This window comes from Somniosus microcephalus, chromosome 19, assembly GCF_052327205.1.
Source record: "Somniosus microcephalus isolate GS21.2 chromosome 19, FLI_Smic_1.0, whole genome shotgun sequence".
In the NCBI taxonomy this organism is placed as follows: domain Eukaryota; kingdom Metazoa; phylum Chordata; class Chondrichthyes; order Squaliformes; family Somniosidae; genus Somniosus; species Somniosus microcephalus.
The window spans coordinates 74,682,388-74,707,841 of NC_141005.1; the positions used below are offsets into that span (position 1 = coordinate 74,682,388).

The following is a 25,454-nucleotide window of genomic DNA, read 5'->3' on the forward strand; positions in this document are numbered from 1 at the left end:
AGCAACAGAGAGATGCGATTATAACCAAGCACGTTTAAAAAAAAAAGTAAAACCTGAAAAAGATGAAAAAACATGTAGACATTTGGGAACTAGGAGGGGAAATTTTGCAAAGCTTCACTGGACAGGAACATGGCTTTCAGAATTACCCCAAAATCCATTCCAGTTTAGGAAGGCTCCATGCCAGAAATTGGCCTTTACCTTTACGTATCTGGGCGCATGCAAGCAGGTTGCAGAAAATTTTAAGTCTTAGATTTTTTAAAAAAGTTTAAGAAATCACTTTATCTGGTTTCAATTAATCTGGTAAATATGCTCCCTCTAAATGCAAATGCCGAACTAGCCTCATTTTCATTCCAGCCAAGACATATTTTATGCACCATGCATTTTTTTACCTAGAAGCAGATTCACAAGTATGCAACTGCAAAACTTTTCCTCCTTTTATGAATCGATCAGCTTAAATGCACTAAGCATATGAATAGAACAATACCCTGAAAGAAAAATTGCAATTTCTTTCCATCAGGACATAGAAATAGGAGAAGGCCGTGCAGCCCCTTGAGCCTGCTCCGCCATTCAATAAGATCATGGCTGATCTTCAGCCTTAACTTCACTTTTCCACACTATCCCCATATCCCTTGATTCATAAGAACATAAGAAATAGGAGCAGGAATAGGCCACTTGGCCCCTCGAGCCTGCTCCGCCATTCAATAAGATCATGGCTGATCTTGGGCTCAAAGCCACTTCCCCGCCCACTCACTTATCTTGCAAAAATCTGTCTATCTCCACCTTAAATGTATTTAATGACCCAGCCTCCACGGCTCTCTGGGGCAGAGAATTCCACAGATTTACGACCCTCAGAGAAGAAATTTCTCCTCATCTCAGTTCTAAAAGGCCGACCCTTTATTCTGAAACTATGCCAGAGTTCTAGGTTTCCCCACAAGGGGAAACATCCTCTCTGCATCTACTTTGTCGAGCCCTTAGTGCCCAAAAATCTATCGATCTCTGTCTTGAATATACTCATCGACTGAGCCTCCACAGCTCCCTGGGGTAGAGAATTCTAAAGATTCACCACCCTGAGTAAAGAAATTTCTCATCAGTGCTAAATGAGCGACCCCTTAACCTGAAACTATGACCGCTAGTTCTAGGCTCCTCAGCCAGGGGAAACAGCCACTCAGCATCTACCCTGTCAATCCCTGTAAAAATGTTATACATTTCAATGAGATCACCTCTCAATCTTCTAAACGCCAGAGAATATAGGCCTATTCTATTCAATCGCTCCTCATATGAAAACACTCTCATTCCTGGAATCCATCTAGTGAACCATTGTTGCACCCCCTCTAAGGCAAGTATATCCTCCTTAGCTAAGGAGACCAAAACTATACACAGTAGTCCAGGTGTGGTCTCACCAAAGCCCGATAAAATTGCAGCAAGACTTTGTTACTCTTATACTCCAACCCCCTTGCAATAGAGGCTAACATACCATTTGCCTTCCTAATTGCTTGCTGTACCTGCATGTTAACATTCAGTGATTAGTGTACAACAACAACTTGCATTTATATAGCACCTTTAACGTAGTAAAACGTCCCAAGGTGCTTCACAGCGGTATCAAAAGACAAAAAGACACCAAGCCACATAAGGATAAATTAAGGTAGGTGACCAAAAGCTTGGTCAAAGAGGTAGGTTTTAAGGAGCGTCTTAAAGGAGTAAAGAGGTGTAGCGAGGCGGAGAGGTTTAGGTAGGGAATTCCAGAGCTTAGGGCCCGGGCAAAAGAAGTCACGACCACCAAAGGTTGAGCGATTATAATCAGGGATGCTCAAGAGGGCAGAATTAGAGGAGCGCAGATATCTCGGAGGGTTGTGGGGCTGAAGGAGATTACAGAGGTAGGATGGGGAGAGGCCATGGAGGGATTTGAAAACAAGGATGAGAATTTTGAAATCGAGGCGTTACTTAACCGGGAGCCAATGTAGGTCAGCGAGCACAGGGGTGAACGGGACTTGGTGCGAGTTAGGACACGGGCAGCAGAGTTTTGGATGACCTCAAGTTTACGAAGGGTAGAACGTGGGAGGCCAGCCAGGAGTGCATTGTAATAGTCAAGTCCAGAGGCAACAAAGGCATGGATAAGGATTTAAGCAGCGGATGAGCTGAGGCAAGGGCGGAGACGGGCGATGTTACGAAGGTGGAAATAGGCGGTCTTAGTTATGCTGTGGATGTGGTCAGAAGCTCATTTCAGGGCCAAATATGACACCAAGGTTGCGAACAGTGTAGTTCAGCCTCAGACAGAGGTTAGGGAGAGGGATGGAGTCAGTGGCTAGGGAACTGAGTTTGCGGCGGGGACCGAAAACAATGGCTTCGGTCGTCCCAATATTTAATAGAAGAAAATTTCTGCTCATCCAGAACTGGATGTCGGACAAGCAGTCTGACAATTTAGAGACCGTGGAGGGTTCGAGAGAAGTGGTGGTGAGGTAGAGCTGGGTGTCGTCAGCGTACATGTGGAAACTGACGCTGTGTTTTCGGATGATGTCGCCAAGGGGCAACATGTAGATGAGAAATAGGAGGGGCCAAGGATAGATCCTTGGGAAACACCAGAGGTAACGATGCAGGAGTGGGAAGAGAAGCCATTGCAGGTGATTCTCTGGCTACGATTAGATAGATAAGAATGGAACCAGGCGAGTGCAGTCCCACCCAGCTGGACGACGGTGGAGAGGCGTTGGAGTAGGATGGAGTGGTCAACCGTGTCAAAGGCTGCAGACAAGTCAAGAAGGACGAGGAGGGATAGTTTACAATGGCAAAATACTGCGGATGCTGGAAAGCTGAAATAACAACAGAAAATGCTGTAAACACTCAGCAGGTCAGGCAGCATCGTGGAGAGAAACACAGTTAACGTTTCGGGTTGATGACCCTTCCTCAGAACTGGAAAAGGTTAGAGAAGTAACAGATTTTTAAGCAAGTGTGGGGCAGAGACAGGGAGGTGGGGAGGAAAGAACAAAGGGAAGGTCTGTGATAGGCTGGAAGGCAGGAGAGTTTGAAAGACAAAGGCGATAGTTTATCTTTGTTACAGTCACAAAGGATGTCATTTGTGACTTTGAGGAGAGCCGTTTCGGTACTGTGGCAAGGGCGGAAACCTGATTGGAGGGATTCAAACATGGAATGGCGGGAAAGATGGGCATGGATTTGGGAGGCGACAACATGTTCAAGGACTGGAGAGGAAAGGGTGGTTGGAGATGGGGCAGTAGTTTGCACGGATGGAGGGGTCAAGGGTTGTTTTTTTTGTTGTTTTTTTTAGGTGAGGGGTGATGACAGCAGATTTGAGGGAGGGGGACAGTACCTGAGGAGAGAGAACCGTTAACAATGTCAGCTAACATGGGAGCCAGAAAAGGAAGTTGGGTGGTCAGCAGTTTAGTGGGAATAGCGTCGAGGGAGCAGGAAATGGGTCTCAAGGACAAGATGAGCGTGGAGAGGTCATGAAGGGCAGGGGGGAACCTTAGAGGAAGTTTGGCCCAGTGAGCTAGGGGAAGGAAGGGAAGTGGCAGAGGCAGCTGAATGGATGATCTCAATCTTAGAGACAAAGAAGTCCATGAGCTACTCACACTTGTTGCCGGAGGCGAGGGTGGAGGAGACAGGGAGATGGGTTTAAGAAGACGGTTAGCAGTGGAGAATAGAAGCCGGGGTTTATTGTTGGATTGCAAAAATAGGCCTGTGAATCAAAGCCTGAATCCTCTAGTCTTTAAATATATTAATCAAAGCTGTAGGGAGGGCTGTAGTACTAGAAACCATTCAAAGGATGTTTAGCTTCACGTATTAGGAAATATATCTAAAATGAACAGGCAGCATTTAGGTAGCTGCGAAGCATGATGGGATACTTGACCATCATATTAACCAAGTACTGTAGGAATAACATTTACTAGACTCTTGGGGGTTGATTTTGTCGAACCTGTCGGGAAGGCGGCGGGACTTCCCCTTTCGGGTTTCTGGCCCACCTACTTCGACGTCCGGCCAATCCGTGCGATTTTCCCTTGATTGACCTTGTTAAGCCCGCCCAGCGGGCTCAGCAGGCCAATTAAGGGTCACCCGGCAACAGGTGACGTAACAGACTGCAATTTCATCTGTCAAGATTTCTGACAGATGAAATATCAGTGTCTCACAGCTGTTTGAAGCTGTCAAACACTGACAGTCTGAGTTCTAAGCTGAGTCCTTCTACGCAGACTCAGTTATATCTCTCAGCAGCACTCAAAGCTGAAGGCTGTCACTTTTCACAGATCGCAGCCGTTCAGCTTTAAGTTCCGGCTGACTGATGCGCTCCTGACGCCTACAGGAAGAAAGGCTGTTAAGGTAAGTAAAGGTAAGTAAAAGTTCTTTACACACTTTAGACACACCAAACACACTTACCTTTGCACTCATGCACCCATCACTCACCTGAACACCGACATCGCGACCCCTCCAACTCCTTCAACCCGACGGCCCGCCTGCTCAACCTGGCGTGGTTTGGAGCCGTCGGGAAACCCACACGAAACCCCTCAAAATGAGGATTAGGCTAAAAACTGCCTGTTAACTACCTGTTAACAGGCAGTTAATTGGCACTAATCCCTTCCCGCCTGGTTTCGGCGAGTCCCAGTGCGGGGCGGGTACCCGCCGCCCCTGAAACTTACGTGGGGTGGGGTTTTGGGCGGGACCCCCAAAGTCAGGAATCCCCCCCCCCCCCCCCACACACGCATGAAACCCCGCCTGACGGCTCCCTGAAAATCTAGCCCTTAGTTTCTGTCTTTGTTATCAGTGTTACAGAAGCAGTGTTTAATGCAGCTGGCCTTCTGAGAGATAAGGGGAACTGAACTTCATAGGGAGTCAGCCATTTCTATCTCTGCCTCAAACACCTTATCTTCCTTTGTAATGTCTGCTCACAACCAAAAGCGGACATTGTTTATCATCTCAAGAATTAAGCGACCTTGCTCACAGAAGCTAGAAACTGTTATGCTGTATGTCAGAACACTTCAGGGCGGCTCCCAACATGGAGTGACTAATCACGCCAACCAATAAGGGAGTGGCGGTAGTGACGCTGTTTGTATGTGTACGCCTACTTTTGCAACCTAACGGGCGGTACCTATCGAAAGGTATATCAAGGCTTGTAGATTGTATTTCGTTGAGAGGAAAGGTTCGATTCTGGGGAGGTCAGCCTCTCTCCCTTGTGCACAAGCTTTCTAGCTATTTACTAATAAAACTTTTACTTTATTCTCAATTCCGTCTCAGTCTAGAGTTTCTCCGAATTCGAATCTAACATTATCTTTACATTCCAGAATGATTCTGGAATAGTGAGCAATTTTGGCAGACGAGAACAGGGCCCGATAATGCTTTATGTGGTCCAGCCAGACATCCAAGTCCCTCTGCATACCAACATTTACTAGTCTCTCACCTTTTAAAAAATATTCTGCTTCTCTATTCTTCCTACCAAAGTAGATAATTTCACATTTCCCCACATTATACTCCATCTACCACCTTCTTGCCCACTCACTTAACCTGTCTATATCCCTTTACAGCCTCTCTGCGTCCTCTTCTCAGCTTACCTATTTCCACCTCCATAAAACATTGCCTGGCTCTGCCCTTGCCTCAGCTCATCTGCTGCTGAAACCCTCATCCTTGCCTTTGTTACATCCAGACATGACTATTCCAATGCACTCCTGGCCGGCCTCCCACGTTCTACCCTACGTAAACTTGAGGTCATCCAAAACTCTGCTGCCAGTGTCCTAACTCCCACCAAGTCCCATTCACCCATCACCCCTGTGCTCGCTGACCTACATTGGCTCCCAGTTAAGTGACACCTCAATTTAAAAATTCTCATCCTTGTTTTGAAATCCCTCCATAGCCTCACCCCCTTCCTATCTCTGTAATCTCTTTCAGCCCCACGACCCTCCGAGATATTTGCGCTCCTCTAATTCTGGCCTCTTGAGCATCCCTGATTTTAATTGCTCAATCTTTGGTGACAGTGCCTTCAGCTGCCAAGGCCCTGAGCTCTGGAGCTCCCTCCCTAAACCTCTCTTTCTCCCTTTAAGACGCTCCTTACAACCTACCTCTTTGACCAAATTTGCCCTAACATTTGCTTATGTCGCTCGGTGACAAATTTTGTTTAACACTCCTGTGAAGCGCCTTGGGATGTTTTACTACATTAATAAAGGCACTATATATAAATACAAGTTGTTACTGTTGCCTAGCTTTGTATCGTCAGTAAACTTGGATACATTACACTCGGTCCCCTCATCTAAATCATTGATATAGATTGTAAATAGCGGAGGCCCAAGCACTGATCTTTGCAACACACCGAAAATGACCGGTTTATTCCAACTTTGTTTTCTCTCCGTTTACCAATCCTCAATCCAAGCTAATATATTACCCCTAATCCCATGAGCCCTAATCTTGTGCAACAACCTCATGTGGCACCTTAATCGAATAGCTTTTGAAAATCCAAATATACTACATCCATGGTTCCCCCTTAACCACCCTGCTAACTGCACCCTCAAAAAACTCGAGATTTGTCAAACATTATTTCCTTTTCATACAACCGTTATGATTTTCTAAGTGCCCTATTACCACAATATAACAGATTCTAGCATTTTTCCTACTACTGAGGTGAGGCTAACTGATAATACCCATGTTCTCTCTCCCTTCTTTGTTGAATAGCAGAGTTACATTTACTACCTTCCAATCCACGGGGACCATTCTAGAATCTCGGGAATTCTGGAAGATCAAAACTAATGCATTCGCTATCTCTGCAGCCACCTCTTTTAAAACCCTAGGACCTGGGCCATCAGGTCATGGGGATTTGTTGGCTTTTAGTCCCATTAATTTCTCCAGTACCTTTTCTTTACTAATATTAATTACTTTAAGTTCCTCACTCTCATTGGACCCTTGGTTCCCCATTTGTTTAGCAAAATATTTGCTTAACGTCTCTGTCGTTTCCTTATTCCCCGTTATAATTTCTCCTGTCTCTGCCTCTAAGGGACCCACGTTTATTTTCACCACTCTCTTCCTTTTTACATACTTGTAGAAGCTCTTACAATCTGTTTACTTTTTTAGCTTGTTCAACATTGCTGCTTCAAAAGTAATAGCTTATAGGAGAAATGACTGAGTTTTAAGGAGCATCTTAAAAAGGAGAGGGGTAGCGTTATATTTGACAGTTTAAGAGTTAAATTAACAATGAATACGAGAATCTTTGCTTAATGATTAATTACGTTAATTCATACAACTGGGCTCAGTCGCTCCTATCACTCAGTTCCTTCATTTTTTTTCTTCATTTTAAATGCCCCTTAAATCAACAAGATCAGGCGGTCCCCCCTCATACTTTCTGGATGTCCTCTTATTCCCGTCACCGATACTGCATGTGGTGAAATCCATCAAGGGTATTGCCATCACATCCAACCTACTGCATTGCATTACAGGTCTTCTTGTGGAAATCTTATTTGATACAGAAATGGTGATTTTAACGTTCAGACCAAATTTATTTCCATATGGTCATCCTCTGAATAATTGTAAACAAGGGGCGGATTAGTGTTCTTAATTGGGAGTCTGCTCCAGTGCTGTGTTTGGTGGTACTAGAGTTCTGGAGGCACCTGTATTTCTCCCCTATGTCAATATACTTGTCACGGGTGGGGGGTGCCCCAACTCCATCTTAGCATTCCCCTCCCCATATTGTTGCCCATTACTGATTTTTACCCTCCTGCAAGTGTGGTACCCACTCGTCTGCTCCAAATGCTATGCCTTTTGTTGGCCAGAGCATTATACTCATGCTTAAGACCTTTCCCAGTGTAAACTCCATGACATCTCTGAATAGATCTCATTCAGTCTCCTCAGCTTAGTCCTTGTTGAGATTCTGACCACAATACCACTTCTCGGTATTTGGAATTTTCCTTCTCCTCAGGAATTATAACTACTGCATTCAAAAATCCCAAAAATTAAAGGTTTAAAGAAAAGTGATTCAGTTTAAGTATTAAACAGTATTTTTCAAACCACTAGTCACAGTTTTTGTCAATCTAATCATACTGAGTTCCTATTTATTGAATAGAGCACAGGAATAAAAAAATCTCAAGCAAATGAGAAGTAATTTTCCTCATTAAACAGGGTACATTAGGACATTCTTGCTTTGTACAAAATCTCACTTTGAGCTCAGCATGCAATGTGGCTTATTGTCAAGCAAATTTTGTCAGGTGCAAGCAGGCAAAGATTGATTGGCATATTATCCTAGAAAGATGATAGGCAAACTGGGCAATATGGCTGCTCTGGAATTTCCATACACAGTTAATGATACAAGTCAACACCAACCCACAAAGATCTAATACCAGGTGGACTCCAGAGTCACAATTTATCAAACTGATACCTTCCACACTTCAATCACAAGATAAAGACATGACTTGAAAAAACACAAATTTGTTTCATGCATAGCCGAACAAACCCAACATCTTTACTAGGTATGGACAGCTGAGCAAACATATCACTGTCAACTTCCATACTGAATAGAAACAATCATCTGAAGCCATTCCAGTGAACTCTGGCAAAACACTAGGAATCAATACCAGAAATACTGAAAGATACCAGAATTTTTTTCCATTCACTTACGGGATGTGGGCATCGGTGGCAAGGCCAGCATTTATTGCCCATCCCTAGTTGCCTTTGAGAAGGTGGTGGTGAGCCTCCTTCTTGAACTGCTGCAGTCCGTGTGGTGAAGGTACTCCCAGTGCTGTTAGGGAGGGAGCAACGGCGACTTTGACCCAGCGACAATGAAGGATCGGCGATATATTTCCAAGTCAGGAAGGTGCGCGACTTGGAGGGAAACTTGGGAGGTGGTGGTGTTCCTATGTCCCTGCCGCCCTTGTCCTTCTAGGTGGCAGAGGTCGTGGGTTTGGGAGATGCTGTCAAAGAAGCCTTGGCGAGTTGCCGCAGTGCATCTTGTCGATGATACACACTACAACCATGTTGCGCCAGTGGTGGAGGCAGTGAATGTTTAAGGTGGTGGATGGGGTGCCAATCAAGCAAGCTTCTTCAGTGTTGTTGGAGCTGCACTGTTCCAGGCAAGTGGAGAGTATTCCTTCCCACTCCTGACTTGTGCCTTGTAGGTGGTGGAAAGGCTTTGAGGAGTCAGGTGGTGAGTCACTCGTCGCAGAATACCCAGCCTCTGACCTGCTCTTGTAGCCACAGTATTTGAGTCAATGATGACCCCCAGGATGTTGATGGTGGGGGATTTGACGATGGTAATGCCATTGAATGTCATGGGGAGGTTGTTAAGACCCTCTCTTGTTGGAGATAGTCATTGCACTTTTGTGCCGCAAATGTTACTTACCGCTTTTCAGCCCAAGCCTGAATGTTGTCCAGGTCTTTCTGCATGTGGGCACGACACAGACTGCTTCATTATCTGAGGAGTTGTGAATGGCACTGAACACTGTGCAGTCATCAGCGAACATCCCCATTTCTGACCTTATGATGGGGGAAGGTCATTGAAGAAGCAGCTGGAGATGGTTGGGCCTAGGACACTTACCTGAGGAACTACTGCAGCGATGTCCTGGGGCTGAGGTGATAGGCCTCCAATAACTACAACCATCTTCCAATGTGCTAGGTATGACTCCAGCCAGTGGATAGTTTTCCCCCAGATTCCCATTGACTTCAATTTTACTGGGGCTCCTTGATGCCACACTCGCGTGCTGCGCTCCGCCATCATTGAGGAGGGAATTGTTCAAGGAGCCTCCTCCTCCCATTAGTTATTTAATTATCCACCACCACTCACCGTTGGTTGTGGGATCTCTTAGCTCTGTCTATAGCATGCTGCGTCCGCTGTTTAGCAGGCATGTAGTCCTGTGTTGTCACCTCAGCAGGTTGGCACCCTATTTTTAGGTACGTCTGTCTGGTGCTGCTTCGGTCATGCTCTTCTGCACTCCTCATTGAACCAGGGTTGGTCGCCTGGTTTGATGGTAATGGTAGAGTGAGGAATATGCTGGGCCCTGAGCTTACAGATGGTGGTGGATTCAATATCAATGTCTGAAATACAGAAAGGGTTCAATGCCAGAAGATACCAAGGGGTCCATATCAACGACCCCATGATGGGCAGGATTAAAAATTGGTGAACACGTCCCCAACCCGCCTGCAGTCATTTTTACTCCAGTGGGTAACGTGACATGTCTGTCCCATCTTGGAGAGGCGGGACACAATATTTTAATCAGGCACCCACAGTGCAGCTGGGAGCCGGATTCAAATTTGACAGCTGCCAGCCAGATTTCCCAGGGCTCGGGAAACCCGGCAGTGAAACAGAGATGGGAGCGGCCAAATCCCCAGCAAGCAAGTGATTTTTAGAACCCTCCTTGTAGAGCAGGAGTGCTCCCCCCGGACCCTCAAGCAAACTTTCGGCCTCCCTTCCGTCGATCACGGCCTCTTCTCGCTACCGCACCTGCCCCTCCCCACCACCAACCCCGATCTCTGGCCTGTCTCGCAATTGGCTGACGTACCCCCCACCCTCCAACCCACGGTCTCACCCTGCCGATTGCCAGGCTCGGACACCCCACCCCACCAGGCCCCGGTCTTTCCCGATTGCCGGGACCATCCCAAAGGGTCCCTGGCTGCAACTCTTGCCGCTGGCTTTCCCGCCCACCAGTCGGCCAGCCTGTCAACCTGGTCAGTTGCGGGGTTGGGGGGGAAAACGGAAGTAGAAAATGATAATGAGGTCCTGCCGTTAAATTTGGCAGGACCCCCGCGTCCCCAGGTTTCCCTTAGTTACCACTCTTCCCCATTCCCTCCCCGTAAATATTACCTCTTGGCTTTTATATTATATAACGCTCGAGATAAAATTCCATTAGCTTTTTTCCACAGCTTTATGAACCTGAGGTTCTGTCTTTAATGTTCTGTGAACCTGTGCCCACATCCCTCTGCTTTTCCACAGCACCAAGCCTACTTCCTTCCAGAGTATAATTCGTTATTTTTTAAAACCAAAATGCATCACCTCACACTTACTGACGATGAATTCCATCTGCCCATTCCTCCATCTTATTAATATCCCTTTGCCATTTCCTTTGGTCTTCTAAAAAAATTAACTATTCCTCCTACTTTGGCATCATCTGCAAATTTCGACACCACACCCTCTCAGCAAGAAACAGACAGTGTGACTGAGCATTTGGACAAATATGAACTTTTAAATTTGTTTATGGGATGTGGGCATCGCTGGCAAGGCCAGCATTTATTGCCCATCCCTAGTTGCCCTTGAGAAGGTGGTGGTGAGCCGCCTTCTTGAACCACTGCAGTCCGTGTGGTGAAGGTGCTCCCACAGTGCTGTTAGGGAGGGAGTTCCAGGATTTTGACCCAGCAACGATGAAGGGTCGGCAATATACTCCCAAGTCAGGATGGTGTGTGACTTGGAGAGGAACTTGGAGGTGATGGTGTTCCCATGCGCCTGCTGCCCTTGTCCTTCTAGGTGGAAGAGGTCGCGGGTTTGGGAGGTGCTGCCGAAGAAGCCTTGGTGAGTTGCTGTAATGCATCTTGTAGATGGTACACAAGATCAGAGAGCCAATGTGGATTAGTAACTGGCAAATTATGTCTAACTAATCTAGTTGAATTTTTTGAGGTCACTAAAACGGTAGATAAGGGAGTGTCTATGGATGTTATTTATATGGACTTTCAAAAGGCATTCAAAAAGGTTCCACAGAAGAGACTGTTAACAAAAACGAAAGCACATGGAATTGGAGACAACCTATTGACATTGACTGGGAATTGGTCAGGAGGTAGGAGACAGAGTATCAAAGGGTAAGGACTCCAATTGGCAGGGCGTGATTAATGGTGTCCCCCCAGGATCTGTGATTATAAGCACAGGTTGCATAGACGAGACTTGTATTCCCTTGAGCATAGAAGATTAAGGGGTGATCTAATTGAGGTGCTTAAGATCATTAAAGGATTTAATGGGTTGATAGAGATAAACTATTTCCTCTGGTGGGGGTGGGCACACAGGGGAGTCCAGAACAAGGGCACATAGCTTTAAAATTAGAGCTAGGCAGTTCAAGCATGATGTCAGGAAGCACTTCTTCGCACAACGGGTAGTGGAAATCTGGATCTCTCTCCCCCCACCCCCGTCACAAGGCCATGGCAACATGTAATTAGTCACTTCACTGCCTTGCTACTTACAAACCTGGCTAAGTTTTTAAGTTATAAATTTTACCAAACAGAGCCCCTCCACTAAGACTAAGTCTGTTCAACATTCTTTTTCTATAACTAGCAATCACAATGTACTTATTTCCCCCACCTCCCAATACTAGAGAAAAGCTATCAACTGCACCAATCGTTCTTACAGACAACACACACGTGACAGGCTGCCACAATGGGTCAGTACAACACTACAAGTGTCGCCTCTCCAAGGGCCCCGGCCAAAATTTAGACATTCTACAAAAACTGCCAATCCTTTGCTGCCAAGTAGTCTCATTTAAAGAAAATCAGAGCTAACCTTTGAGGATAGTAAACTTTCACTGCATTTTACCTCAGCTGGTGGGGAAAGATCCATAGAAGCAGACAAATTGCAAGAAAAAAAATACAAGTACTGGAGGAGTAGTTTATAGTTTGTTGCACAAGACTCCAATAAGGTACTTCCATGCTGTTCTGAGAGTGTGACAGGAAAGGTTCATTATAGAGTATCAGCAGACACCAAGGGGGAAAAATTTGGCCGTGCCCCCTTTGGGGCGATAACTTCGCCGGAAAAGTTAGCGCCCTCGTGCCCAAAATTCACTGGTAGCACCCCAAGAGGGAGGCGGGGCACTACTGGAAGTGCTCCCCCTCCCTCGAGGTGCTACCAGTGAATATCACGGCGCAACGTGCCGCGGTATTGCTGGCCTTCCTCCCCTTAAAGGGGAGGGGTCTAGCGCAGCGCGACCCAGGGCCCAGCTGGGCCACCAGGGATTGGGGTGCCGGCAAAAGAACCCGGCACTCGAGGAAGGGGGCTGCATAGGAGGCCGGGGACGGCAAAGAGGGCAGGTGCTGGCAGACAGCCAGCAACAAAAATGGCCGCCCAGCACCACCCCTTTAAATATTGCCGCCCCCCCAACCCTGTCGGACAAAACATCTGGCGGTAAGTCAGGGGCGTTACCGAAGTTCACAGCCAGGGCGCAAGCAAGGCTCTGCGCACGGTGATGGCGGCACCGCCGGAGGCGCAGCGCCGTGGGGAGCTACCGGTTACTGCCGTCACTAATCTCCCGCTGAAATTCATGGGAGGCGTTAGCAGCCCCGCGCCCGGGTGCTAACGGGAGGAGCAAAGCAACTGAATTTTGCCCCCCAAGAATCCAGCGTCTAATTCTAACAACTGAACCTAGAGCATCCAAACTTCATCAGCACTCTCCTCAAAAAAAAAAAAAAAAAAAAATTCATGGTTGAAGTGGTGGTCCTGACATCATTGCACCAGATCGGATTGTTCATCTGGATCGGGAGATCCTCCTACAGGTGATAACGATGAGCCTGCCAGCACCAAAGGAGGTAAGGTCCAAGAACCGACCATCTATGAGCCAGTGTGAGTCACCGGGACAACCACTGTCATCTCTCCTGAACAGTGCTCATAATACAGATCATTCACAAAGAAGGAAAGGAGGTACACAGGAAGGCCTTCCCTGGCCTGCCACAGAATTGACCATCTACGGTAAAGTTGACATCCCAGAATTTGCAGAACAACTCAGACACCCTCTTTTTCTGGAATGTTGTCTTGATGTCTATTTCTGGGTAACCCCATCTATTGAAGTTAGCCTTGATCACCTCCCAATGAAGGATCCATTCATGCTGTTGCATTCTCTCCAATTTGTCCCGTTGTTTGGCCCTCTTGCTAGCTATCATGCAGACAGTTCGGCTTCATTTAGGCTGTACCACTGCCATATCTGCACCACGGTGACACAAGATGACAGAGGAAGCCAATGCTGTTTACATACTGCAGGGCTGTCACCGAAATTTAAAACATAAAAAGGTGTGGGTGCGTGAAATCCGCACAATATGCCCACTTGAACTGTAAAAAAACAGTATGATTATAGTCTTTGAACTACATAATACTGGGGCAAAGTATAAGCGGTTACAGGTCTGTCATTAATGGTAGGAGTAATGTGAGGTGATGAAATAGGTGCATTATACAAGATGTGCATTGGCACAATACCAAATGATATCAGATTAAATGTAATCTATGCTAAAAAATGAATTAGGAAAGCTTGCATTGGTCCATACCTACGCATACTCAAACCTCAAACAGTTCAATGCCAATAAACCCCTTGGTTTGAATTGGTTTACATGAATCATAGGGAAGATTTCACACTCCTTGCATTCGTGGCCCCCATATCAATTCCGTACTCGGTCATGGACACTTTGATCACTAGGGCCTGGTGCAAAGCAAGGGACCAGAGCCAAGTTAGTAGTTTGTTGCTCTTTCTCCATCACTAGAGGTCATCAAACACTGCTTGCTCTATGATAACTTCTTGGGACAATGAACAAAGAGCAGATGGCCAATACGTAAAAAACTCAATGAAAGGAGCAGCACACCACAAAAAAAATGGTTGCATACCATCAGACCCAGGGTGCAAAAACAGTGCAGCACCTAAAGAATGCACTTCGTCTGATTCATGGCAAACCTGCCTGGTAGCTTAGAGCAGACGCTCATCCCTATCTGGAACTGAGCGGTTAGAAAGGTCAGGTTCATATCGCAGATTTCTCCAAGCTGATCACAAAGCCCAGTCACTTCAGTAGAATGAAGACTAGCTAAACTTCTTCCTATTGAGTTTCTGCTGATGGAACATGTAGCAGCCAATCAAGCAGGTATGAAAAGCACAAATTTCTATGCCTCAAAGAAACTGTCAAATCAGAGAGACCTTCCTCAATTACAAAATGTTACTGTTACACGTTAAAGTCACTCCCTGTGTTATATAAAATATTAGAGCTGAACACTCGGGCTGTCAGAGACTTGTCCTGAAGAGAGCAGAGGGCAGCCCCTGTAACCCGGGAAACGATCCTGTTTCTTACCATCGCTCACACATTAGCCCGGGCCGCCCATCACAAGAGGCAAACTTCCACTGGGAATCCCCGGATTAACAGCAGGGAGCAGCACTGCTCTGTCTGCTATCATCCAAGACGTATTTTGGCTGACCCTTTGAAATCTTCTCACGGACCCTTAGGGGGCCGCGGAACCCTGGTACCCTGGTTGAGAACCCGTGATTGGAAGGAACCCGAACGTGAACACTCTGATCCCACCTCCTCTCTGATTCTCACTAGTTCATTTTTACAGTCTGCAATTTTTCAGAGATGTTTTCCAATGAATAATTGGTCAATGTTTTACGGACACCCTGGAACGTCTCCGCGGACCCCCGGGGTCTGAGGACCCCGGTTTGAGAACCTTGTGCTATCCAAGCAACCTAAAAGATCTGCTGCCATTCACTGTAAAACAGAGGATGCAGCCCCTACACAAGTCCCTCCTGAAATGTTGAAATGGCACCATGGAAGGGGATTATGAAGTAATGAAGACAGTGGAGGGGACAGCAGATTTCTTCCTTCTGCGCCCCTGCTGGCCCCTCTGCCAGGGATCCCCGAGTAAATTCACTCTGGGTCCAAATTGCTGTCCTTTCACCGAGGAGAGACAAGCAGGATACTGGCTCTGCCTGAGCTAATTCTTTACCACCCAGGCACTGGCCGCTGACTGTGTACATGCTTCCGAAAACCTTCCAGCAGCAACTCAGCAACTACAGGCCAGTCAGTTTGACCTCGATAGTGGGGAAGCTTTCAGAAACAGTAATCAGGGACACAATTAACAGTCACTTGGATAGGTGTGAATTAATTAAGGAAAGCCAGCACAGACTTGTTAAAGGCAAATCATGTTTAACTAACTTGATTGAGTTCTTTGATGAGGTAACAGAGAAGGTTGATGAGGGCAATGCGGTTGATGTGGTGTACATGGATTTATAAAAGGCATTTGATAAAGTGCCACATAATAGGCTTGCCAGCAAAGTTGAAGCCCATGGAATAAAAGGGACAGTGGCAGCATGGATACGAAATTGGCTAAGTGACAGGAAACAGAGAGTCGTGGTGAACGGTTGTTTTTTGGACTGGAGGAAGATATACAGTGGTGTTCCCCAGGGGTCCGTTCTAGGACCACTGCTTTTCTCGAGATATATTAATGACTTGAATGTGGGTGTACAGGGCACAATTTCAAAATCTGCAGATGTCACAAAACTTGGAAGTATAGTGAACAGTGAGGAGGGGCGACTTCGGGAAGACTCTTGCAGAGAGCCAGCATGGGCTCGACGGGCCGAATGGCCTTATTCCGTGCTGCAACCATTCTATGATTCAGTCGGGCTAAGAATGGAAACTCCAGTAGGTACATCTGTAAATCAGGCTACTACGAAAACAAGAAAATGTCTTGGGCTACTGTCCTGATGTACATATCCCAAGGCGCCCATAGCAGGCCACTGCAGTAACTTCACAAAAGGACCATTGTTATGCACAACAGTCTGAGCCTCAGATATAAATGTGGCCTGCATGGCAGTTGCATCAGCCTGGATCAAGTCTTGGGGCCTAAACAATATGTCAAGCATGAAATCATCTGCTTCTGGGAGGCAAGGTTTCTTGGGAAAACAACTACTTACTTCTTCAGTTTCATGGTTTCTATTCCTTTTCATAAGGGATAGGAAATTTACTTAGTCTGATCCTGAAAAACTAACATATTTGGTCAGGGACTAGGGACTCAGGACCTCTTTTGTAACTTGAAGGATTTATGGCATCCTACCCAGACAGGATACCACAGCTACTATCTGGATTATTCTCCCAGCAATTGTAACTGTGGAAGGAGTAATGGAGGGAACATGGCGAAGGTTTAGCTTCTGGATATATATTTTTTTAATTTGTTCCTGGGATGTGGGCGTCGCTGGCAAGGCCAGCATTTATTGCCCATCCCTAACTGCCCTTGAGAAGGCGGTGGTGAGCTGCCTTCTTGAACCGCTGCAGTCCATGTGGTGAAGGTACTCCCACAGTGCTGTTAGGGAGGGAGTTCCAGGATTTTGACCCAGCGACGATAAAGGAACGGCAATATATTTCCAAGTCAGGATGGTGTGTAACTTGGAGGGGAACTTGGAGGTGATGGTGTTCCCATGCGCCTGCTGCCCTTGTCCTTCTAGCTGAAGGTCGTGGGTTTGGGAGGTGCTGTCAAAGCAGCCTTGGCGAGTTGCTGCAGTGCATCTTGTAGATGGTACACACTGCAGCCACGGTACACCAATGGTGGAGGGAGTGAATGTTTAAGGTGGTGGATGGGGTGCCAATCAAGTGGGCTGCTTTGTCCTGGATGGTATCGAACTTCTTAAGTGCTGTTAGAGCTGCACTCATCCAGGCACGTGATGTGGAGAGTGTTCCATCACATTCCTGACTTGTGCCTTGTAGGTGGTGGAAAGGCTTTGGGGAGTCGGGAGGTGAGACACTCACCGCAGAATACCCAGCCTCTGACCTGCTCTTGTTGCCACAGTATTTATGTGCCTGGTCCAGTTAGGTTTCTGGTCAATGGTGACCCCCAGGATGTTGATGGTGGGGGATTCGGCGATAGTAATGCTGTTGAATGTTAAGGGGCGGTGGTTAGACTCTCACTTGTGTCCACTAGATCCAAGATAGCATCATTTCAGTTTTGGCACCAGAAGCTGATTACAAGTATTTTAAGTAAGTACCAACATTGGTGGACCAGTATTTTTGTTTCTAGAAAAAAAGGATATATCTATATATACATATAGAAGTTAAAAATAGTTTTTTTGTTCCCTCGTAATTGGCTCTATGCCATTACATGGACACTGGTTGGGAACCAGAACTCAGTAACTTAACCTGGTCACAAACTGGCAAAACTCCAAAGGTCTGCTTGTGACAGATCCCAGAGGTGGTTATTTGGGGCATGAAGGCTTCCCCTTCCCCAGGTATCTTCACCGTGATCGATAGTTAATGTCCTTTAGGGAAGGAAACCCGCTGTCCTTCCTTACCTAGTCTGGCCTATAAATGACTCCAGTCCCATACCAATGTGGTTGACTCTTAACTGCTCTCTGAAACGGCCTAGCAATTCACTCAGGTTGTTTTCAAACTGCTACCAGTTGTGCAAGAAGGTGGCCCACTATAACCATCTACAATCAAGTAGGATGGACAATAAATGGCGGCCTTGTCAGCGACGCCTACATCCAGACAATGAATAAAGCAAAGGTTGACTTCAATAATGCTCAATTTGTGCATTATTTCAGAGCAGGAGGGGGTGACGAAAGGCAATGATCTTCCAAACACTCCATTCTCACACAGCATTCTCTCTCTGATCTAGAGATCAAGAAGAGCTTTACTACTCCAAAAGCTTTCCTGTGTCAAAATTGAGCTTGAATCTGCAGAATCCATTGTCAGTGATTTAGTTAATGTCAAGGTCTTGAGCTAATAATGTGCAATGACAGAAGGCAACAAACACAGGTGCTGTGGGAAGGAGTTAGATCAATCACTGTACACATTTTAAACATCGCCATCAATCAACCAGCAGCAATGGTCAACCAGACTGGATTTTCCAGTAAAGTGTCTGGTAGTCCTTGGCCCAAAAAAGTACTGGCACATAAACTAGTTTTCACACTTAGTGCAACAAACTAATGTAAAACTCAACATAACTTCAAGAAACCCCCCCTTTATACCCTTAAGTGGTGAGAGACTATAAAAAAAACTGAGATGAAGTAGAAAATAAACTGGGGTAGAACTTTGCTGCAAGTAGTAGGAAACCACTTGTTCCATGAGATGGGAGAAAGAGAACTGAACTACCTCAGATCAAGTCGATAATACAGCAGGATATGGGAAGATGAACTATTGCACAGAACCCGGCTTTCTTAAAAGGGACATCATTCCTGGAAACTTCCCCCATGGGATGCTGGCAGTTCTTAATTTCAAGTGGAGGCTGAATAATTAAAGAGGACTAATTATCTTTATTTACAAAGGAGAGTGTGGAGGAACCTTTGAAAACAGGATGGAGCTGATACTGGACTATTTCTGGACACAGGCTGTTACAACAGGGACTGGGAAAGAGATCAAACGTCATTTAGCAGTGAACTTGAAACAATGGAAAATTGAAGAGTTGGTGGAACACTCGACTGCTGGTGATCATAATGTAACTGAAATAATATTGTGGCATGGCAAGGGAAGCAGGAATAGTTAGTGAATAACCAGAATCAAAATGGGATGAAGGAATTGAAAAAATATACTAGAGAAGAAAAACAACAATCAAAAACAGAATCATTTAGATAACGTAGCGTGAGGGTGTAAATAAAATGTACATCTGAGATCACAATTTTACACATATAATAGTCACCCATTTTGAATTGGAAAAGGGACCATTGTATTGTTATATACATTAGATTTATCCAGAAAGAGGTGGTTGTGGAAAAGCAAAAAAAAAATTATCTTGGTATCAAAACCTAAATGGGTAAATATACAAGTTAAAAACATCATTTTTGTTTTTCCCCTTTATTGAGAAATCTGGGTGAGGGTTTGATAATCTGGGCCAATAGTACAGGAAGCACCAAGGTGGACGAGAGTAAGAGACAAGGTACGTCAAGAAATAGCAGTCCAGTGACACCAAGCTTGAGTTTCAAAAGCCTGCAGAAGGAGCGAAAAACAAACGCCTGAAAAATATTAGGAGAATAGGAAAGGAAGGAGACGGGAAAGTATATCAAAATACATTTAAGAATGTTAAACAAGTAATCCAGGATGAGAAAATAAAATGAGAAAGAAATGACAGGGAACATTCGGGGAATGAACTGATTCTAGACATATTCATGGTTGCAACATATTAAACAACAGGAGTTTGTTGAATAGGAGAGTGATACAGAGGAAGAAATATGGGCCCGGATTTTGCGGTGGTAATGAAGGTGAAACTGTAAGCGTTCAGTCTTTACCCCTCTGAAACTGACCGCAACTTCAGGATTTAGTGCATGCGCAGATAAATGTGGAAATCCTGAGGTTGCGGTCAGTCATTCCCTGCTCCACCCACAGGTTACGCTGTGGAACTCCCCAGAGCTGCCAATCGGTTGAAATCACATACAGTACAAGGACAAAAACTTCCCCTTTTACGATGTGAGTATCGCTGTTAAAAACCTTCAAACTTTAAGCCTTGTTGAAAGAGGTGAAATTGCATTTTTAACGGCATATTGATTGCTAAACAACCGTTCTGGCCCTGAAAAACTAAGTTTATATTTGTGGAATGTCAAATTTTTCCATTAATACGATTAAGAATTACAAGTTTTTAAATATAACTTTTTTTAAAGTTTGTTTATGATATTTCAGCTTCTACCTTAATCATGTGTATGTGCCAATCTTTATTTTGCTCTCTGTAAAATTTATAAAAAGTAAATTAGAATCGGTGCATTTTCCTTCTTGGTTTGCTGTCTGAGAATTCTTCAATGTGATTGGCTGCTTAGCCAACTTGATGACATCACTGTTGCTGGACGTTTAGGATTTGCTTGATTTGGCACCAGATTCAAACATAGGTCGGGAGAGCCGAACTTCACATCACAGAGATCGCTAGATCTTTGTGGGGCAGCTTTCTTAGAGGTCAGCGGCGAGTGCCACTGCTTCGCCGCTGACTGCAAGTTCTGGGCCATGGACTTTAGTCACAGTAGAAAAGGGTGGAACTTACATCTGGTGGTTGGAAGAATAGGAGATGCGTATAATACAGCAGAGAAAACGATAAACATCAAAATGTTCCTCAGGTTGCACGGCAGGAAAAACGACAAGAATGGAATATGTCCAATATCACCATCGACACACACCTGTAACATAGTAAGACATCCCAAGGTACCACAGAGGAGAAAATGAATGCAGAACACTGGAGAAGCGTTAAGGGAGGTGACTGAAAGCAAGTTCAGAGGTAGGTTTTGAGAAAGCTTTTGAAGGAGGGAAGTAAGTTAGCATGGTTGATGGCTGAGGTCAAGATACAACAGTAGAGCTGAATTCAAAGTAGGCCAGAAGAGCCCAAGATGCACTGCACATAAAGCTGGAGAAGGCAGAAGTTGGGTTTGGGCAAAAGGCCATTGAATGAGAGCAATAATTTTGAATTCAATGCATTGGGGGGACAAGCAGCCAATGAAGACTGGTTATCCAGTGATGAGAGACCAGGACTAAAAAGTGCAGGATTGGTTACGCTGAAGTGGCGAGAAAAGTGTTGAGAAGTCGAGCCTGGAGGTGAGGAAGGTGTGGATAAGGGTTTCAGCAGTGGTGGGGTGACACACGGGCAGAAGCAGTTGCAGAAGCAAAAATAGGTGGCTTAACAGAAATTGTAAAACTATGGAACCTATTGTATCATAATGGAACTAAATGAAGAGCATGTGCAAGCATATCCACAGCATAGCAAGCTACAGGAGAGAATACCAATAAAAGCAGAAGGACGCGTACCCTCATCAGAAGGAAAACAAGTTTCATAGCTTCCAACACAAATAGCCGGAAAGCACAGGCGAAGTACATGAATTAATTGCATGCAGTACCAAATCCACTCCCATCAGAGTTATGCAGGCCATCAGCTGCATGCCCCTGAAACAAGGGTATGGTCATGGGTATCCATTTTTCAGCAAAATCGCTGTGTGCTGCAGGCGAGAGTTCATCCTCTGATACTTCTTCCATTAATTTAGTGGTCCCCAGCCTTCTGGTTTTTTCCCCCCCCATTCTATTCTTTCTTCATATCAAAATGACCTCCTCTACACATAATCCAACCCATTGCTGCTTCACTGATCACTCCACTCTGCATTCATCAGATCGCTCTCAACCTCCAGTCTTCAGTGCAATGGCTGTATTACTATATCGTCATCTTCAGTGGAGCAATAAAACATTTGTTTTCAGTTCTTCACTTTCTTCGAGTCTCTCATAGGTTTAACAGCTGCCACATTTTACCTTTGATAATGCCGCTCTCATATCCTTCATCTGTTCGTATTCTCACCATCTCCTCTGACTTCAGTAGAGCTCCCGTATCTCTGCCATTGCTAAAGCTGTCCCCAAGAAATTGTTTCCCGTTTCATGGTAAACCTCTTCTCTTCCACACCTTAGTCCTTATAAAGCCCAAGGCCATACTTGACTATAATAATGCTTCCATATCTGGTAAGCCATTTCTGACACTTCCCTCACACTCCTGGACAGGACACAACAACAACAACTTGCATATATCTAGCACCTTGAATGTAGTAAAATGTCCCAATTCGCTTCCCAGAAGCGTTATCAAACAAAATTTGACACCGAGCCACAAAAGGAGATATTAGGGCAGGTGACCAAAAACTTGGTTTTTAGGAGCGTCTTAAAGGGGGACTGAGAGCTGGAGAGGCGGGGAGATTTAGGGATGGAATTCCAGAGGTTAGGGCCTAGGCAGCTTAGGGCCTAGACAGCTGACGGCACGACCGCCAATAGTCATGCAATTAAAATCGGGGATGCGCATGAGGCAAGAATTAGAGGGGCGCAGAGATCTCAGAGGGTGTAGGCTGGAGGAGGTTACAGAGATAGGGAGGGGTGAGGCCATGGAGGACTTTGAAAACAAGGATAAGAATTTTAAAAATGGAGGTGTTGCCGGACGAGGAGCCAGTGTAGGTCAGCGAGCACAGGGTTGATGGGTGAATGGGACATGGTGCCAGTTAGGGCACGGGAAGCAGAGTTTTAGATGAACTCAAGTTTATGAAGGGTGCAAGATGGGGGGCCAGCCAGGAGCGCACTGGAATAGTCAAGCTCAGAGGTAACAAAGGCATGAATGAGGGTTTCAGCGGCGGATGAGCTAAGACAGGGTCAGAGACGGGCGATGTCTACGGAGGTGGAAGTAGGCAGTTTTGGTGATGAAGTGGATAAATGGTCTGAAGCTCATCTCAGGGCCAATTAGAACACCAGGAAGAAAAGCCATTGCAAGTGATTCTCTGGCTAAGACTGGACAGTTGAGAATGGAACCAGGTAAGGGCCCTCCCATCCAGCTGGACAACAGAGAGGCATTGGAGAAGGATGGTGTGGATAACCATGTCAAAGGCTGCAAAAAAGGTGTGTCTGGTAAATGATCCCCCTCGTTCCACCCCCACTGCACTCACAACCTCTCCCCCCAACCCCCGCTGCAACCTTTCTTCTCTCTCTATTTAATTGATTTCAGAACACTCCTCTCTTGTCCCTTCTAAGCCACTAATATTCTATCCTACACATTCTCCTCACCCCATCCACTCCACTCCACTCGACCCACCCCCCACATATTCCCAATATGTTGAAGTCAAGGCTCATCATGCTATCGCCTCTCATTTCTCCTCAGGATCTCAAACAGTGGCGCTCCTTACCGCCCTCGGTGTTTCCATTTACCCCAATCTCTTCAGACTTTTGAAACTCAAGCTTGGCATTAACCAATCACTGGTTCTTGATTTACTTCTTCCATTGTACTCTTTTCAACCTTGTTGGTGCACTGCACTATGGGCCTCGACCCTTCACCCTGGTTTCTGTTTCTTTCCTTCCTTCCTTCTGCATGGCTTTGATACATTACCGCAATGTCAGCGCCAGCCTGGGGTAACATGCCTTCAAAGTCAGGAAACTAACCATTGCCTGATTAGCTCACCTCTGTATGATGCACTTAAAAATCCCACAAAATCTGATGAAAATACTCAACCCTCCTAAATATTTTAAATTTAAAAGCAGTGAAACCACAAGTTTAAAAGCAGCAATTACCATTTAATCTCAGTACAGTAACTAAAACGACTTTAGTTTCTAGGTAGTGCCTAACTAGGACCGACAACAATCTTCGGGGACAAGTACACGATTATTGCCACTTCCCTCCAGCACTTACATCTGCACCATTCAAGCTGCTTACGTTCCAAGAAACACAGCCAAGTTATATGAATCAGCACTAATGAGACTAGAGAAGTGAGTGGTTTGTATCTGTGTCTCTGTCTCTCTTTGAATGGCTGCGTAAAATTTATCTGGGTCAACACAACTTCTTCCAAAATATTTCTGCCCCTGCATGTGGCTTGGGAATTGAAGTACTTTCAGAAACAGAGGACAGAACAAAATAAAATTACACCCGTCCCTATCCACACACAAGCAAACCATTTCCTTAAACTAACAAGATACAAAACCAAAAAACTCTAACCTACAAGATGAATTGGTAGAACTACTCAACTGTAAAATACTACAGTACTGTTGCCAAACTCAGCAGTGCTTCTCTTTGAATATCAAGAGTCATTTTTAATTCCAGCAATTTAAAATGTACTAGAGGTCAGGATCTCTGCAATTCCCCTCCCTCAACTCCCCTTGCACTATTGGTAAGTTGGGGTACACACTAAAATGTGTTGGGACAGTGAGTGCCCCAAGTATTGACTCTAGTATAATCAAAGTATGGAGCCGGTCTGGATTCTTAATCAGCAAACATACGTGAAAGGCCGTGGATAAATGTATAGCGGTAAAATAAAAGTTAAACAACCAGGTAGAAGAATAGCAAGGCACGAAGCATGCACAGGTGGCTATGACAGCAACTGCAGCATTTACAATGTGGATCAACTCAAATGGTGGATGCAGGCGTCACCACAAAGCCACCGGGTTGAAGTGACTGCCTGTTGTACTTCACAGAAGAGCATACTGTTTTGAGGCCTGGGTCAGCGAACTGTAAGCGACAGCCAGTACTGGCATCATTCTGTAGAAGTTTATTCTGTTTATAACAATTCCTGTAACGGCACTGGATGCAGCCAAATTGCACTTCGTACAAACACAAGCAAAGCAGCAGACACTTCAACAAGCCAACAATCCAAGCAAGCACCAAGAAAAGTTGAAAGGAACCTAATTGAGAAACCCATCATTTTTGAGAAGCTAGGTAGCAGCCATATTGCCCATTTCCCTACGCACCATCACCCAGTGTTTTGCATTTAACAGAATTCACCACCTATGATTGCCCCAATTATTAACCACCTCCCAAGTTTGCCATTATCTAGAACAAGAAAAATACCATCAATTGAAGCCTGCTGACGGGGGATTTTACGTTTGACGTAATCGTGGTCAATCGGAGTGGCTGTGTAAGGTGGGGATGTCAGACCTGGACCTGAGGTAAGATTTCCTTGACCTTGCACCGTTCCAACAGAAGAATGGGAGTCGTCATCATTTGTACAGGACTTTTCCCTAAAGGGGAGGGGAGAAGAGGAAAAAAAAGACACAGTGAGATGATGCCATCAATGATAATTATCATTCATCATCCAAATGTTTTAAAGTTACAACAGAACAGAAGTGTTTTGATGTGTGGGCGCATGTGTATATTATAGCTGGGCAGGAGACACCAGCTGACTGCAAAACAACACAGAAGCTGCAGTGTCACTTTCCTACCACTAGATGCCCCTGTTGTGTTGCACAATACAAACACATTCTGTAGGACCAGAAAAAGACCTCAAACTGAAATTTCAGCATTTGAAATAGGACTGCTACTTCCTACAAGTCCGACAAAATGTTAAAATCCTGCAAAGAAA

The 25,454-nt window shown here is 45.4% G+C and overlaps 1 protein-coding gene across 5 annotated transcripts in view; it reads right to left on the reverse strand.

Moving 5' to 3' along the window:
- Nucleotides 1-25,454, reverse strand: part of cabin1 (calcineurin binding protein 1) — a 464,264-nt gene that overhangs the window by 336,238 nt on the left and 102,572 nt on the right. For 4 of the 5 annotated variants that reach the window (XM_085962047.1, XM_085962049.1, XM_085962050.1 and 1 more), the window contains exon 26: nt 24,944-25,113. In XM_085962047.1, the coding sequence (XP_085818173.1) occupies nt 24,944-25,113 (170 nt within the window). The remainder of the gene's footprint in view (nt 1-24,943; nt 25,114-25,454) is intronic. The other variant, XM_085962048.1, reaches the window with a different exon arrangement.